The 16,516-nt window shown below is 41.9% G+C and overlaps 1 protein-coding gene across 7 annotated transcripts in view; it reads right to left on the bottom strand.

Moving 5' to 3' along the window:
- Positions 1-9,657, bottom strand: part of TJP1 (tight junction protein 1) — a 69,278-nt gene extending 59,621 nt beyond the window's left edge. For all 7 annotated transcript variants that reach the window (XM_053954495.1, XM_053954492.1, XM_053954491.1 and 4 more), the window contains exon 1: positions 9,506-9,657. In XM_053954495.1, the coding sequence (XP_053810470.1) occupies positions 9,506-9,538 (33 nt within the window). In that variant the 5' untranslated portion in view covers positions 9,539-9,657. The remainder of the gene's footprint in view (positions 1-9,505) is intronic.
- Between the last annotated feature and the right edge of the window lie 6,859 nt (positions 9,658-16,516).

Genomic DNA, 16,516 nt, shown 5'->3' on the forward strand with positions numbered 1-16,516 from the left:
TTTAAAGCCACCGCATGAACTTTTCAAGGCTGCTTGTTTGCAGCAGTTCTGAATAAACCACACAAACCGCATCTCTCTCACACACGTGACTATTTTTGAAGTGAAAATTAACACAAATACAATTTAAATGGAGACAAGTCAACACTTGGGCCCAGATAACTGTGTGTGTAGTCAGCAGGGAAGAAGTGTTGTTATAGAAAATGGGGGCGAAAAGCATGGAATGAGAGCTGGCTTTGTTCACAGGCAGTAGCCTAAGTGCCTATCAGTCAGCAAAAGCATTTTTAAAACAGCTGCATCAAAGCTTTCTGCAAGTTAGTCAGCATGTGACAGGCCAGCACATTACAGCAGTGCCACAGCAATCTCTGCATAATAGGAGTGCTCTGAGTGACCTGAAAGGTCAGTGTTTTCAAGCATTCCAGTAATCTGTAAATTGCCTTGGCTTATCACTTGGAAGCAACATAATTACATTGCTTGAAGGGCTAGGACAGTAAAGACAGATTTTAGGTATTATGTTTTGGTCAGCTACGTACCAACCTCTACACTGTAAGCATATCCAGGAAAGTCAGAATAATGTACAGATTTTAAAAAGGAACATTAAAACATCAAAGTCTACTCTTCTGAGAGAGGGAAAACTATTGACAAAGTTTTGTAACCGTCTATAGTATTTTATCAAGTAGAAATATCTTTGAAGGGTTTTTTTTTATTTCTTAACAAGTGTTCCAAAATATTTAAATATACTTCCTACAAAACTAATTTTTAAATACAGCAAGACTGCAACTACTACTGAGTAAATTAAAAGGTCCTGTTCTGGAAGTTAAAAGGTGGAGCAAGCAAATTGCAATTTTCATAGTAAGGGTTTAGTTCCAGTTGAAAACCAATACTTTCTATCAGAGAAAAGAAAAATTATTGTTGCCAACTATAAACATCCCAAGCAATTTACTCATAGCCAAGCAAGGCCAGTCACTGACTTTAACAACGGATTTTTATGGAAATAGAAAAGCAAAATTAGATATACCAGTCCATCTACCTCACAAGATTAAAAATGTTGCCATTTAGTTGCCAACAGCCTAATCAGGCACGGTCAAAACTATTTTGATCCACTGTTTGATTGATATGTTTGCATGGTGCCCAAAGCACAGAATGCAGCTACCAAGCCCACCTCAAGGCTCCCTGCACAGGACCTGTCCTGGCAGCCCCCAGTACCCTTCACCTCATCCCGTGCAGCGCTTTTGCTGCACACCACCAGCACCATCTGCTTCCACTGCCACCACACCACTAACAAATCCACTTCTACTGCTTCACTAGAGGTGAATTCAAGCATTCACACAGGAGGGAGAAAAACCAAATACAAAAAGCAAGGCAAAAATTCCCTATTTTAATTCCATCATAAAGAAGAAAAGCCTATGCAATATTTCTCTGGAACTGCTTGCTTTTGTTTAAAGTACTTTTAAGGCATGGTTGATTTTTTTTAAATGGAGATAAATGCAGTCAGAAGTTCAGGCTAGCGAAACACATGCTGCAGAAACAACACATTTATGTTTAAAAGGCATCTCCTGCCTGTTTAAATTACAATGCTAGCACAGCTTCAAGTGCAGGACATAAATCTCACATTAATCTAAACCAAACTAAGTTTACAGCCAGAAAGACAATACTAGTACTATCAATAATGCAACCAACTTAAAAGATACCCACATCATGCAGGAAGGAAAAAAAAAAATCCACCACTGGTTATTCTAAAGGAGAAACTATCTCAGTAACTCTCAGCCACTGGCTCCTTGCTAATCCTTACACACCTTCCCAAGATAGAGACATTTACTGATTGCAAATAAACACAACACATAAGAAAACCTTTTATGTTAGCACTGGTATTCAAACAATTTAAACAACAGATCCCTTCATTTGAGACTCAGCACTTTCCTGGGCAATTCTAGGGTGGATTTACCATTGAACTACTAACAATAAACAAACCACAGAGCACTGGAAAAAAATAACCCCACAGAGTGCTTCTACAGCACTCTGATTCAGATGAAACATGTTCTTCATTCAAGCCATCAACATTGTTTCTGTAAACCTGTATACCTTTCTTGTACTTCCTAGCCAAATGCTCCCTGCTTTAGGAGTATTAATCCAGCCTACATTATCCATAGAGAGCAAAACCCAATCAAAATGCAAGTGCATTTAGTTCTCTCATATGAGATTACACTCCAGGAATTTCCACTCTTACATAGCTGGGTTATTAACAGAGAGGTTTATCCTGTATGCAATGGCCAATCACTTTCCACAACTTAATTTCAATTCTGAAGGAAACACAAGTTCTTTTGTCAGAAAGCCATCCTTTAAGCTTGGCTTTAAGATCTTAATACCCACAGAAAAAGTTATTTCAGGAGTCCAGGTTTACAGGAAAAGCCAGTACCCCTGTCACCTAACACTGTTAATTCATGTGAAGGCATTCATGGGCAAAGGAGTATTTTTTCCATATAACATGTAGGAACAATGCTGGGTCAAGTGACATGAAAAAGTTTTTAAATAACCATCCTGATGAGAGGGTTAATATGATTTAGCCTTTTCCCAGATTCAATTCTGGAGAAGCCAGTCATCCAAAAGGAACATGAATTATGTATTTATTACAGTCTTGGAATTTGTTCAGATAAACAATAATTGGCAGAGTTAGCCCCAGGTACTATCCTGATTCCATGCAAATTACAACTAACTAATTAATTGATACCACACTGTCAAGTAGCACCTCAAAGTTACTGCTAGAGCTTTACAGCTACAGTCATTCCAATTGTTACTTTCTATTAAAACCAATAAATCTTTAGATTACATAATTTACACCTATTATATTTTCAATTAAGCTGAAAGCATCAGTGTACGTACTCTTGATTTTTTCTTTTTTTTAGTAACTTTTAAATATGTTTTTATACACCTTTTTATAGCAACATGTGCCAGGTCAGTCTTTTGTCAAAGTCATGTCACCACTGCTGCAATTTAAGTAATAGAAAAACTGACATCATTGTTCAAATTTCACAATCTGTCCTGTTTCATTATGCTACTGCTTCTGGTTATAATTTAAGGTTATTACTTCCTTTTAGTTAACTTGTAGTGTCTCCGCAGCCACAAGTTACTTCTTAGTAATTTTTGTGTTATTGAATTCATGGTGAATATAACTAAGTCATTAATGCTGCTGCAAGAGCACCATGGCTGTCTAAAGAAGGTTTGCAGGAAAGGGCAGGGGATGTTATTTCAGCCGAGCACAGTCGCCTCCCAGAGCTGTGTCCAAACGCTTGACCATATGTTCTGAAGTGTATTAACAAGTCTCCAAGCACCTTGCTCCTTCTACCTCCCATCTGGATACATCCTAAGAAACAGTCACCAGCCCAGAGTGTAAATAGCTGGAACAGGTCCATTTAATATTTACAAGAAAAATTTTAAGCTGGATACAGAGAAGGGGGCCATCTGTTAAAGTGATTGCTGACCCAGTGGGGCAGAGGGGAAGACACTGTTACTGGACCCCATTCAAACTAGGCAAGGAACTGCCCAGACAATCCCAAAGGATCACAAGTTGAAAACTAATTACTGCCTTTTTAGGAGGGGTGGGGGAAGATTTTATAATTAAGTTCCTAAGAAGTCAAATGCAAAAGGCAAATGTGAGGAAGACAGAAGGCTGCTCTGCAGTGCAGTCCTTACTGGGAAAAGCCTTGGGAACTACAAATCAAACAAACTGCCGACTTTTGCTCAATTTCTATTTTCAGCATATCAGTACTTTGGATATGTGGGGGTGGGGAGACAAAAAGGCCATCAGTGCCATACTAAGTTCTGTTGTTAACTTCCCATAGCAGAGGAAGCAACCATACACCTTCTGATGAGTTATGTAGGCCAAAAAGGTCACATTTGCCCACTTCTGCTAAGAATGTAAACTTCTCCAATGCAACACTCCCTACTGCTGTCATCTTGCTGAATTTAGGCTGCCCTCCCCCACCACAAAAGGGAAGAACATCTGTTTATAATGGATTAGGAAACAAGAATCCTATTAGAGCTTACCAAATACTCTTGAGAAAATAAATACTTTTTTAATGTACAGCCAATATTTCAAGTTTTAGCACCAACAATACAGTTAATTTTTCCAAGTGTCTAAATAAATCCCGATGTGCAAATGCAGGAAAGACCTCTAAAGAACTGCTGAAGATCCTATAGAGACAGGAATAGTCAACATAAGCCAAGTGCCCAGTCCTGCACACACTGGGGCAGTTCTCCAGCCCTGCAGTAGCCCATCTACATAACCCAAACAGTCCACGGAGCTTGGGGCTTTAGGAGCTGTCTAAGAGTACACCACAGCAGGAAAATCCCATGGATGACCAAGCAGACACCATTGTCCCTGGACAAGTCACCACATTTGTGGCCTCAGCAGCACTTGTTACTCTGCAGCCTCCAAGGGATCCATGCTGGACCTTAAATATTCAGCTGAACGTGTCCCTCCATTTTCTCAGATCCTTCACTCAAGCACATCACAGCCCTGAAACAAGAGCACCCCTACTATTTATGACTGTACAGAGCATATTTAAATAATCTGTCCCTAAAATAGCATAATTATAAGACAAGACTGTTTTCATTTCAGGACTTTTTGGACTCAGCATAAATACACTGCACAGAATCATGGAATTCATTTTAAGACTTCCCTACGGCTGTTTGCTTAATCAGTACATTCAGTGAAGAAGTCATTACTAATATATTTGCCTGAGAAAACACTGGGCATAGTTTGATATTAATTTCTGTTGTATTTATACCATGATAACACAGAAGTATTTGTGGGGATATAAATGATAAATGTCTTTCTTAACCCATAACAAAAACAATAAAAGCATTTGTTTCAAATACAAACCTTAACTCAAATTGACACTTCGAATTTGACAGTGATACAAACCAAATGTTGGGACTATTAATTTTGAAATGGACATGTACATGGCTTTACTCCCCCCACACTGTGACTAATCAGATTTTCCCCTGCCACTCCAATGTGTACACAAGACATGGCCTTTCCACAGGGTATAGAGGACAGGAGAAGAAAACAAAAAGGAGGATCTTATTTCACACTGAAAGCTTATTGGCAAAAAAAATGGGTGAACACTTGAGTCCTTGGTGAGAACTTCAGCTTTGATACAAAGCTTTCAGATGAGCACTTTGACCTGAGATAGGCAATACTTTTGCATAGCACTTCAAGTAATAAACTGAACATATTTAGCACAATTCAGAGCTTGAGTAGTCAACTAGCTACAGTTGTGTTCCCAACTCAGTACCTTATGCTGAATAGTTAAAAACCAAGTATTTTCACGAATACCCAGAAGGTTTTGACAATAATGGTACATTGCAGTGTGAACACAGACATATATTCAAGCTCAGTAACCGTTCTTGATGTCAATCACAAATTCAAAATGTTCTGAGCTTTTTTTTGGCACAGATAGAAGCCCAGTATCTTTTCTCATGGAACCTAAGTAGTAGCACAATGTGCATCTTAGAATACCCATGATGTACAGTAACCCACTTCTAGAGGTTTTCCTTGACACAAAGATTAGCTAGCTGGTCACTGATAAGGCCTTACTGATTTTCCACTCTATAAGGGTGGAGCCAGTTGCCAGGCACTGTCAGATTTCAAGCTCTGTTTACATTACAGTAATCTTTACACTGCACGTTGAACCAGAAGCAAACTCCAGAATACACTTCATAATGACCTACGGAGTGTGGAGCTTGCAGCTCCTCACCTTGCAGCCAAAGTCATACTGAAAAATGCACCTCAAGTATCAGCTGGTAGTTGAAACTGCTGATAGTCCTAACTGGAACAATGAATTCAAGAAAACACAAGCCTGAAATACATGTAACTCATATAAATTGGTCTTTGAAAAATACCTACCAGAACATTAAAATTAGTATTTCCTAGGGTCCTAGTACAACTTACAGAAAGACTAGCAAAATTAAATGCAGCATTTTAAGGCTCTTTTTTCCATATAGAAAGTAAATTCTTAGGTTAAACTGAATTCTCAGTTACTTTCCCATATATGTTTTCTATATATTTATTTCTTTGTTGTTACAGTTGAAGAATCCCAGATACGACCAAAGAAGAACTGATCTACTTTACAGTGCCCATATACAGACTTAAATGGGAAAAATAAAATACTGCTCCAAACTTAGCTGTCTCACAGACTGAATTAAAAACCACTTTAAAAACATTTGCACATATGTGTTCTACAAGAAACAAATCCATTGGTGTTTCCAAGTAAGATTTAGGGTACAATTCTAACCCCAATTATGAAAACCACAGGTCATTGCCTCTAAAACAGAAAACCAAGGAGTCCTTGCAATCAGTATGTCTTGAACCATTAACACAGTCATGTTCTCAGCTCCTGATTCAAGGGGTAGTTAACAGACACATGCCTGGAGCTAGAAAGCCAGTTAAAATAACCAAAATTCAATTAGTTACACAACTGAGGTGAAAGACTGAAATACTCTTCATGAATGTATTTAAAAATAGAAGGAAGTCTCAGGAACTCAGGATCAGCATTCAAAAAGGCTGAGGGGTTCAATAAGTTCTGTCCCCATATTTAAAATTTAAAAGCTTTTCAGGGTGATATTTTTGTTTGTTTGGTTTGGCTGTTTCTACCAATGTGGACTACATTTGAATCTCCAACTTAAATGCCATGTAAAGAAAGTTTACATCCCATTACTAAGACCTGACAGTCATTCCCATAGCATCCATTAGTACAGTTCAAAAAGATATAAGAAGAGATTAGGCCCCTTAAATGTTGCTGTAAGAGCCATGACCAGATTAAACTTCCAGAAAGCCTTCATTTCTCCACCATTTTCTATTGTATATTACCAACAGCTACAACAAGCACATAACACCTTAATAAAACTGTATAATTCTTATACAGCTGAATAATTCTTATACAGCATAGCAGGGGAAAAAGCTAAGTAATCAAAACTGAAGGGCAGTGAAACTGTTAAAGACTGTTGATAGTAGGGCATAACATAACCACAGCAGCCAAGATTATCTCATGTACAAATAAGAATTATCCAGCTAATCAAAAAAAAAATTTTCTCTCTCCTAAGTTTTTGTCCAGTCAAGTGTGCCACAGTAACTGTGGATATGGACACTGAGCTCAAAAGTATATTAAGTAAATATTAAGAGAAAACCATTCACCATTTAATGCATTACAACCCCAAAAATGAGAAACCAGATACCATATCCAAAGGGATAACTTTGGAACCAAAGGGTAACTAAAGGAAACAAAATCTGGAATGTGGACGTAGAAATCCCACAATAGTCTAGTATTTCCAAAATACTTTTTAATCTCCTTGTCTGTAACTATTAAAACTACATGGAGAGTGGCCCAGGAACTAATGACTGAAATACAATTAACATTATCATTGACTTAAAGCACCTCTGTTTTGACAATTAAACTCATATAAACTATATGCATCAGATTCTAAAGACAATTCTGTGATCAAGATACAAAGGTAAGAAATAATTTTGATAAAAAGCTATCACAGATGAAGAATTTACTCTAACAGTCACAGGACTTACAAAACGAGTTTTTTTCCCAAGAAAGAGATGCTATTTCAACTACCTGACTTCCATAAATCTGAAAGCATCCCAGTGAAGAGTTAAACCCCAGTGAGACTATATTTTGCAACATTCTTAAATTAACATACCTTTCAGTATAATTAGTTTGGCTGATACTGTATGCATGTATGCAAGCTCCAAGGGCCAATGTGATATGACCATGAGCAGAAGGAGTTTCAAATAACTGCTATGGCAAGATACAACTTCCAATTAACACAGTCTGTACACCAGTCTACAGCCAAAACAGATACACTTTCTGTACACTTCTGCAACTTTAAATACACTTCTGTATTTAAAAATAGAAAAACACTTCAAGACAGTACATGCATGCGTGGAAAGCAGTATTTGTCCACAGCCTCACAAAATAGCTGTATTTCAAGAGAGCATTTTGAGCCAAAAATCAGAATTTTATACTCCGATTTTATAACAAAAAAAAATCTGCAAGATTTAAGTTGATGCCATTTCTCACAATCCCTCAGACAGCAGAATTCTAACACAACACTATTCAAGACAACATTTATCTCCAACTCCTATTTCTTGTTAATATAAATGCATTTGAAAAGGGCTAAAAAGTATGTTTGATCTATCTCCATAGCTAGGTGATAGCAGAAGTGTGAAATATTACGCAAAATAAGTTACTCTTCCAACAACAAACATTTATTGTTGAAGTGGTGTTTGTGTATATGTTAAAATGTAATACAATACCTCTGGAAGCATACTTAAAATGAGGCATGAAACTCAGCAGTCAACATTAGCTTTTAAGTTTTTTAAATTCCACTCTGGAAGCTGAGGTTGCCTCGAACACACCTCTCAAGTAAGACTCTGGAGTTGGTAAAATCGCCAGCTAACAGTATCTTACAACTAGAGTAAGTTTGTTACTTAGTATCTCAAGCGCCGAAGTTTTTCGGTAGTAATACAGCAAGGTGTACATTTTACTTCAGCCTGTAGAATACCACTTCTGAGTAAGTGCATACCAGCAAGTGACATCAGACCGAAACCACGCAGTTTCACTCGAAAGCAAACAGCACTAAGCCGAGCTCCGGTAACACCAGCTAACACACACACGACGGGAACTCGTCGCGCTGAAGCCAGAGCAACTACTCAGGCGCCACAAGCGAAAAATTAGTTCGAAATTCAAATTCAAACTAGTTTCAAAGCAAACCTTTAATTTTAAACGAAGGAGAAATAACCTGTTGAGCGTTCCTAACTCCACCTCTCACCCCCGGGGCCGCTCGGCATTACTCACCGCCGCGCAGTGCCGGGGGAGGTCAGAGTACACACCCCGCAACGTGCACCTGCACCGGCAACACCTACGGATCAGGTGGAGGACCGGCACAAGTTTCTGACGGATTACTGCCGCCCCAAAGCTGTTTACCGTATGTCAGCAACAATCACCCTCGACTGATTCAGCGGCCACAGAAAAAAAAAAAATCCTGTAGTACTGGACTCTCCCGGTTGAACCTTTCCTAATTGCTACCCCGCTCCAGCCTAGAACAAAAGGGCACGGCCAGCGCACCGGCGGGAGCTTCTCCCGGGGGCAGGGCCCGGCTGCCGCAGCCGTCCCGCCGCCAGGGCCGGGGCCCGCGTGTCCAACAGGTGGGAGGCCGGGCGGGGGCGGCCGGCGGGCAGCGGCCCGGGCCAGGGGGGTGCGGACCACCTGCGCGCCCCTCCCGGCAGGCAGGAGGGAAGCTCTGCGGGGAAGGCGGCCGGGAGGCTCCGGCCCGCCTCGCCCGCCTCCTCGGTCCGCGCTAGCCCGTGCCCTCAGTTCGGGCGGCGGTAAAGCCGTGGCCACCGCGGTGCGGGCTCGGCGGGGCAATGGGAAAACCGCGCCGGGGGTACCGCAGGATCGGAGCGGGCAGGGAACGCGGTCGCCCCGGGGCCGAGTCTTACCTTCGTGGAAGCTGCCGCGGCCCTGGCCGACATTTTGTTTCCTTCTCTCCCCCGGAGCCGGGCGAGCGTGTGCGCGCCTGCAACTCTTCAGGTCGGGGGAGAGAAACTCGGCGCCGCCGCCGCCCGCGCCTCACGCAGCCGCCCGAATAAACATCCCAGGGCGCAGGGGGGAGGAGGAAGAGGAGGACGGCAGGGAAGGGGCGGGGACGGGGGAGGAGGGAGAGAGGAAGAAAGAGAAAGGGGAGCGGAGGCTCAAGTTTGATAAAAGTGCGGTCTCTCGCCCTCGGCGCCTGGCGCGCCGGGGCCGGGTTCCGCCGCCGGGGCACGGAGCGCGGGAGCGGCCGCGCTGCCCCCGGGCCCGCCCGCTCAGCGGCCGCGCCGCCCGCCCGCCTCGTGCCTCTCCCCCCGCACAGCTACCGACATGTCCGACTGCCGGCACGGCCCATCCCGCCGCGGGGGGACTGCCCGCCCCGCCGCCGCCTGCCCCCGCTTTGCCGCAGGACCCGGACCCCTGGATGGCGAGGGACCGGCGGCGGCGAAGCGGCCGGTCCCGGCCCCGCGGGCTCTGCCGGGCGCGGCGCGGTGAGGGGCCGCCCGCGGGGCCCGCTGGCCGCCGGGCTCCCCCCGCGCCATGGTCGCGGCGGCGGGGGCCGAGCGTGGCCGGGCCGGCGCAGCCTATGGGAGCGCGGGGGCGTTTGAACGCGGGGAGCGGAGCAGGCCGGGACCGGCGCGGGCGCCGGCACCGGGACCGCCCCGAGCGCTGCGGGGGCTGCGGGACGGGGCGGCTGCGGGCGCTCAGCGGGCCCGTGGCTGCGCTCTCCGCGACGCGCGGTCCTGCAGCGCTCACGGCGAAGAAGTTCTCGCCCCCCTGGAGCCGGCCGCAGAACTGGGATGTCGATCAGCGCGGGCTCAAACCTGCTTTTGCGTTTGCCCATTGTTTGAAGGGGCGGGACATTAGTTTTCGAGTTCCTTTATTGTACATTTTGTTCTTGAGATAAAAGCAATAAAGACACAAAAAGAAAACAACTTGGGAGATTTGCTTTGCTTTAAGGTGGTGACTGCATAGCCTTAGCATTTCCTATAGCACCATGAACTGCTGCCTGTGGCTTTGAAAAATAAACTTTTCCCAGTATTTTAGACAAAGTGGGTTTAGTGCCTTTTACAAAATAAGTATTTACTTAAGCACTAAGAGAAATACTGCATTTTTTTTTCCATTTAAAAGGAAAGGCTTTAAAAGATGTTGTTTTACTTTTGGGCGTTGGATGCCCAACCCATGCTCGATGAGGCTGTCTGAAAATGCAGCTGGAGTTCTGACTTTTGAGATAGCTCATGCCACAGAAAGCTGAGCACACTCCCAAATTTTGTAGGGCCAAGTCATAAGCTGACCAAACGACTTCCAGAAGCATCACCCATTGAAGTGCTTCAAACCCCAGTGAAAAGATGGCACACTGTTTATTACCCATATCGCTACGGTGCATAGTTTATGATGTTGATTAATTTACTCTTTAGAATTAGATAAGAGCCCAAGTGGCATGACTAATCGGGTACATAAGGTTCCAGCGGAAGAAAAGTAAGTGAGAAAAATCCCAAACCAAAATGGGAGTACTTTGCACTCACTTGGCAAACATTTCATGAGATACACATGGCAGTAAAAGCCGAGGTATCAGGGCCACGATTTTCATGCGGTTGTACAATTTATGTGCCACCAGCTGCTTTTGTGCTCCATGCAATCTCCAGAAGTCTGGAAATTCTTAAGAGGCAATAATTCAACGATCCAAATCACTCTTCCACCAAATACGCCCTACCCAAAGCTACTGTATGAGTTTTACGTTTGTTCTCCTTTGAAAATAAACAAATTCATATTCCAGGAAATAGCTGAATCAAATTCCCAAGGCAGCAGTCCGAAATCGGGGGAAGGGCTAACTCCACCACGGCGCGGGGAGCGCGGCACTGCAGGGCACGGAAAGCGCACCGGGCCCTCTGTGCAGCACACACCGGGACAGCCTGACAGCTCCAGGGACCTCTGGCAGCACTCCCCGGCTTTCTGAGCTGACCGCTCCCGGAGTGCCCGAAGACCCGGCTTCGCCCTCTCCTTTCCCCTGGAGCCCCGGCGCTGTGCCGGAGGGCCCGGCTCCACGGGAGCTCTCCCGTGCTGCAGCCTCCTGCCAGAGCCCCTCCGCCGGTGACTTCCATGAAAACACTACAGCACGTTTTATTTGTTAATTGCTAGATGTAACTAAGCCTCAGATTATTTTTTTTTTTTTACCTCTATCTACACACGCAGAAGGCGGAATGTGATGGGTTTTATGCCCACATGCTTCACTGTCAGAGTATTCACCAGAGGAGGCAGGAAGGAAAAGGCTGAGATCACAACAGGAAGGAGGGGGAAGATTTCAAGGTGTGGAGACACATGAAAAGAAACTCAGGGGAGGATGACCTGATAAACTGTAGGGTAAAATAATCCCTCCCTTTCATCTTTTTCTCCTTGAATAGTTCTGGGGAGGGTGGACAAGACCTACAGGCTGCATACAAAGAGTAAAAATGATCAACCAAGATGAGGCAAGGGAATGAAAGAGGACTGAAGGCATGCAAACAGAGGTGGAGATAGATTCCCTACAATGACGGAGAAGGACCATGGGAAAGAAAAGCAGTTATTAAAGTGTTGGGAGAAAGATGGGGAACAAATAAAAAGGTGAAAGAAAAATATTAAGCAAAGAAAGCAAAGGTTTAGGTGCCATTTTTGAATCATATATTGGATGAAAAAATGCTATCAATAAAATTCTTTTGGCCCACAGAGACTTCCTTCCTTCCTTCCTTCCTTCCTTCCTTCCGCACTTCCGCACTTCCGCACTTCCGCACTTCCTTCCGCACTTCCGCACTTCCTTCCGCACTTCCTTCCGCACTTCCTTCCTTCCTTCCGCACTTCCTTCCTTCCTTCCTTCCTTCCTTCCTTCCTTCCTTCCTTCCTTCCTTCCTTCCTTCCTTCCTTCCTTCCTTCCTTCCTTCCTTCCTTCCTTCCTTCCTTCCTTCCTTCCTTCCTTCCTTCCGCACTTCCTTCCTTCCTTCCTCCTTCCTTCCTTCCTTCCTTCCTTCCTTCCGCACTTCCTTCCGCACTTCCTTCCTTCCGCACTTCCTTCCGCACTTCCTTCCGCACTTCCTTCCTTCCGCACTTCCTTCCTCCCTCCCTCCCTTCTCCCCTCCCCTCCTCTACCATCTTCCTCCTCTTTCCATCCAACAGTTATTTAAATCTTCATCTCTACTCTTGATACAAATTAGAGGAGCCAGAAACGTCATCTTATTCTATTAGCATTGGTAAAATGCATATATTTTTCAGTAGATACAAATTCTTTTCAATGAATGGTTTTGCTTGTTTTTATAAAAAGCAATAGCAGAATCATGTTGCTGTCCTTCAGGAGGATTTTTGCATCTCTTCATTAACAAATTGCTCACAAGCAAATCTACCATTAACAGTACTAAAAATGCCAAATCAAATGTTGGCCAAGTCAACATAGAATTATTATCTTAAGTGCAAATAACTTTGAATTTTATAGTCTTATTTAACCTTAAGTGGATTTTTAAATTTTAAAATAAATATTACAAAATTCATGTCTGAAAGAGCAAGTTACATATTGTTAAGACTGTTAGGATTCCAGTGTATTCACGTGTTCCCTTTAAAAATCTTTAATGAAACAGCAGATGTCTATATATTTATATACACATATTGATATATAGCAAGAGAGATGTATGTGTTAGTGTTTAGGTATTTTTACATACATATATATATATGTGTGTGTGTGCCTTATATACACAATACATTCAGTCAGATACAGTTATATAGCAAGTCCCATCTGTTAGCTAAGGGATCAGAATTTTAAAGCATATTTCTGATTCTACCCATGTAAGTCCTGAAAACAGGATCATCTTTAACCCCTATCTTTAGACAGAAAATTGTCTTAGAAGTCAAGGGCTGAAGAAAAGCAAGTGCTTTGCTCATCCTTTAAATAACTGCTACTGGGAGATGTCTAAAAAAAAGTACTATTATATTTTCTTGGTAGGAAACCTAAAAATAAAACTATTATTTAATAAGTTCAAACCATAACCCTACATTGATTCAAAGGACGCAGAAGGACGGTCAGATGTGTGAATCCTTCTTTCTGAGGACATGGGTTTCTGTTACACTGCAAGAACAGGAAGTCTATTCTCTGCTTTGTGTTGACTTAACTTTTTAAGAAATGTTTTGACCACTTAAAGATGGGGAAGAAGGAAACTGCAGAACCGCAGCCACTACAGAGACAACTTCCTGTGGGTTTTGTGGTGTGTGTGGCTCAGAAAGAGAACAATTCATATAAGATCTTTCAGAGATAGCAGACTGTTTTGCTGCCCTGTGAGGTAGTCTTGGGATGCTTAGCTATAAATAGGCCAATATATTATCAATTATGTCATGCAGTTAATTGATATTGTACATTCTGTACTTGTAGTTGACACATGATTTCAGCATTTCAAGAACAAAAAAAAAAAAAAAAGGGGAAGAGAAAATTAGAGTTCACCATATAAACCACAAGAGAAGAAAGTATCTGTTTCTACCTCAAGATGTAAAAAAGTGGTTTACAGAAAGCTGTGAGAAATCCATGTCCTTAAAATTACACAGAACTTCAGTGTCTTGATGAATCAAGTCCCTAAGGAAAAAATTAAAGTAGTGATGATGCCTAGTAATGATTCTTATCTTCCTCCCACTTCCACACAGTTAAAGCTTTGTTTCTATACCTACTGACTTTTTGAAGGGCTGTATATCACTGCAGTGCCTCTTCTGAAAACACTGCAGACAATTGCTCAATATACAGGCAATAGAGTCTTCCAGTAATTCACTGCCTCTCACATACTGGAACTGTTAGACAAAGACAAAATCCCAAAATCTGTTCTTCACCTCTCATTAAGAGGTTAAAACACATACCTCAGGTACACTCCAGAGGCTGGATCTGCTCAGAATGGGAATAAACCCAACAAGTTCATACAGGTGGCTTGTCTTAACTCCTGCTGTTTAAACTCATTGTTATTTCCTCTTTAACACCTTAAAAATAGTACTAGGTTTAACACAGTGTAAGGACATTTTTTCTGTTCAGCCTGAATATCACTTCAACTTGTAAGCAAATGGGAAATGTACAAATAGAAATAAAAGTAGGTTGCAGCGGCAATGCAACATTATTTTCAGCCTTAAAATACTTAAAGAATGTATCACTGTAGAGCTGAAATCTTTATCATTATAATTTTGGGATATCCTTATAAAAAGAAACTCATGTCCATGGTTTGGACCAGGTCTTAGAGAAACTTTGTCATCTGTATAATTGTGTAATGACAAAATCTGAGACTACTGTTGAAGAAAATATCTGAGTTTCAGTTGTGCTTCATGGCAGCAGAGCTAATTTATTACAGAAATGTTATGTAACTATTCTACTTCCCATCTCAGATGTTTTATGAACAGGACTGTAAACTTCAATGCACTGCAGCTGATCAAGGCTGATTTTACAAAATGCTTCATTTTTAAGTAGCCACTAGATGTCAAAATGTCAGATATTCGGAACTGTTCTACTTTCTCCAGTTTTTTTTGGTAGAGAGGGGACTGTTAACATAATCAAAGACAGCTGTGAGATTTCAGCAGGCACAAATTCAGTGCTGATGTGATTCCAGCCCCCCGAAACAGCCACGCTGCAGACAGCACCACACATGCTCCACTGATCTAGAATCCTTATTTATGATATTTAGCTTTTAGAAAGCATGACTAGCAGTTCATCCTAAAAAGTCCTTGCCCAGACAACAAGCAACATGCACCAAAGATTAACTGCACAGGCAACTTTAGAAAGTAAAAGTGAAGACTGAAGGCACATGGGCTTCGTTACTTACAAACACCGAGTGATTTGTAAAGGCAGTCCAGGGCCAGCTTAACAAAACTGATTCATTTAATTACCTTTCTGGCAAACAACTCTGTATTCAAACCCAGAAATTTTCCAGGAACCCTTGCACAAGATACAAGTGACAAAACTGTTCTCTGAAACCCAAATAGAATCACCACTATAAGGAGGACGGAAGATGGGGAGGACGGGAGGTTGCAGAGGTGTGGTTTTCTAAGCCAGAGAATTTTGAAAGGTGAGATCACTTCTACAGTTTCTTGAGCACAATTATCAGACTTGCAATGAGTATTACAGGAAATTGTCATGAATAATTTTTGTTAATGAGAAGAGCATACATACAGAAAATGAAAATATGTACTGAAAATTGTTACATTCAACACAAAAATATATACTGAAAATTGTTACTATGGTAAAAGTGTTTATAGATAATGATGCAAAAGTGTGAGCTCAGCTGCTTCTTAATTTTTCATACCAAAAAGACTTTATTGCATAATTGCAAAAAATGTAGAAACTTAGATTACTGAACTTTATAACGTATAATATATTTTTATTGCAACTCAGCTTTTGTCTTTTAGAATCTCAAATTTATTTTTATCCTCTTGCCTTTCTTATCACAACTGGTACAAGACTCCATCTATTCTCTTAAAATTCACATGCACAAATCCATCAAGGATCTAACAATATGCTTAAAAGTAGGAACACTAGATTACACCCAGTTAATTCCAGTGTAATCTTTACCTTAGTTAGTAGCTCTGTCTCAGTAGCACTTGCTTTACAAGAGCAACTTCAGTAAGGTTTAGAGGAGGGAAGTAAGGTGAGTAAGCTCCTGATGGTGAGGCCCATAGGGTTATGAACCCTTTCCATCTTGGTATTTGCTTTTGTTTCTACCTCCAAATATTAAAAACAGTTAAAAAAAAAAAAGCACTTAAAAAAGATTGATGTTTGTGTCACTGGAAGAAACTCAAGTTAACTTGTTTGTACTCCCTGAAGGTTTCTTAACTATATATTATTGGATTATTATATTACACAGCGGTGTCACCACTGGTCTGAGATGGTTTTTGGAGCTCCTTTCAAAGTCATTATAATTCTAAAATGTATAAGCCTG

The sequence above is a fragment of the Vidua chalybeata genome, chromosome 13 (genome assembly GCF_026979565.1).
Source record: "Vidua chalybeata isolate OUT-0048 chromosome 13, bVidCha1 merged haplotype, whole genome shotgun sequence".
Classification (NCBI taxonomy): Eukaryota; Metazoa; Chordata; class Aves; order Passeriformes; family Viduidae; genus Vidua; species Vidua chalybeata.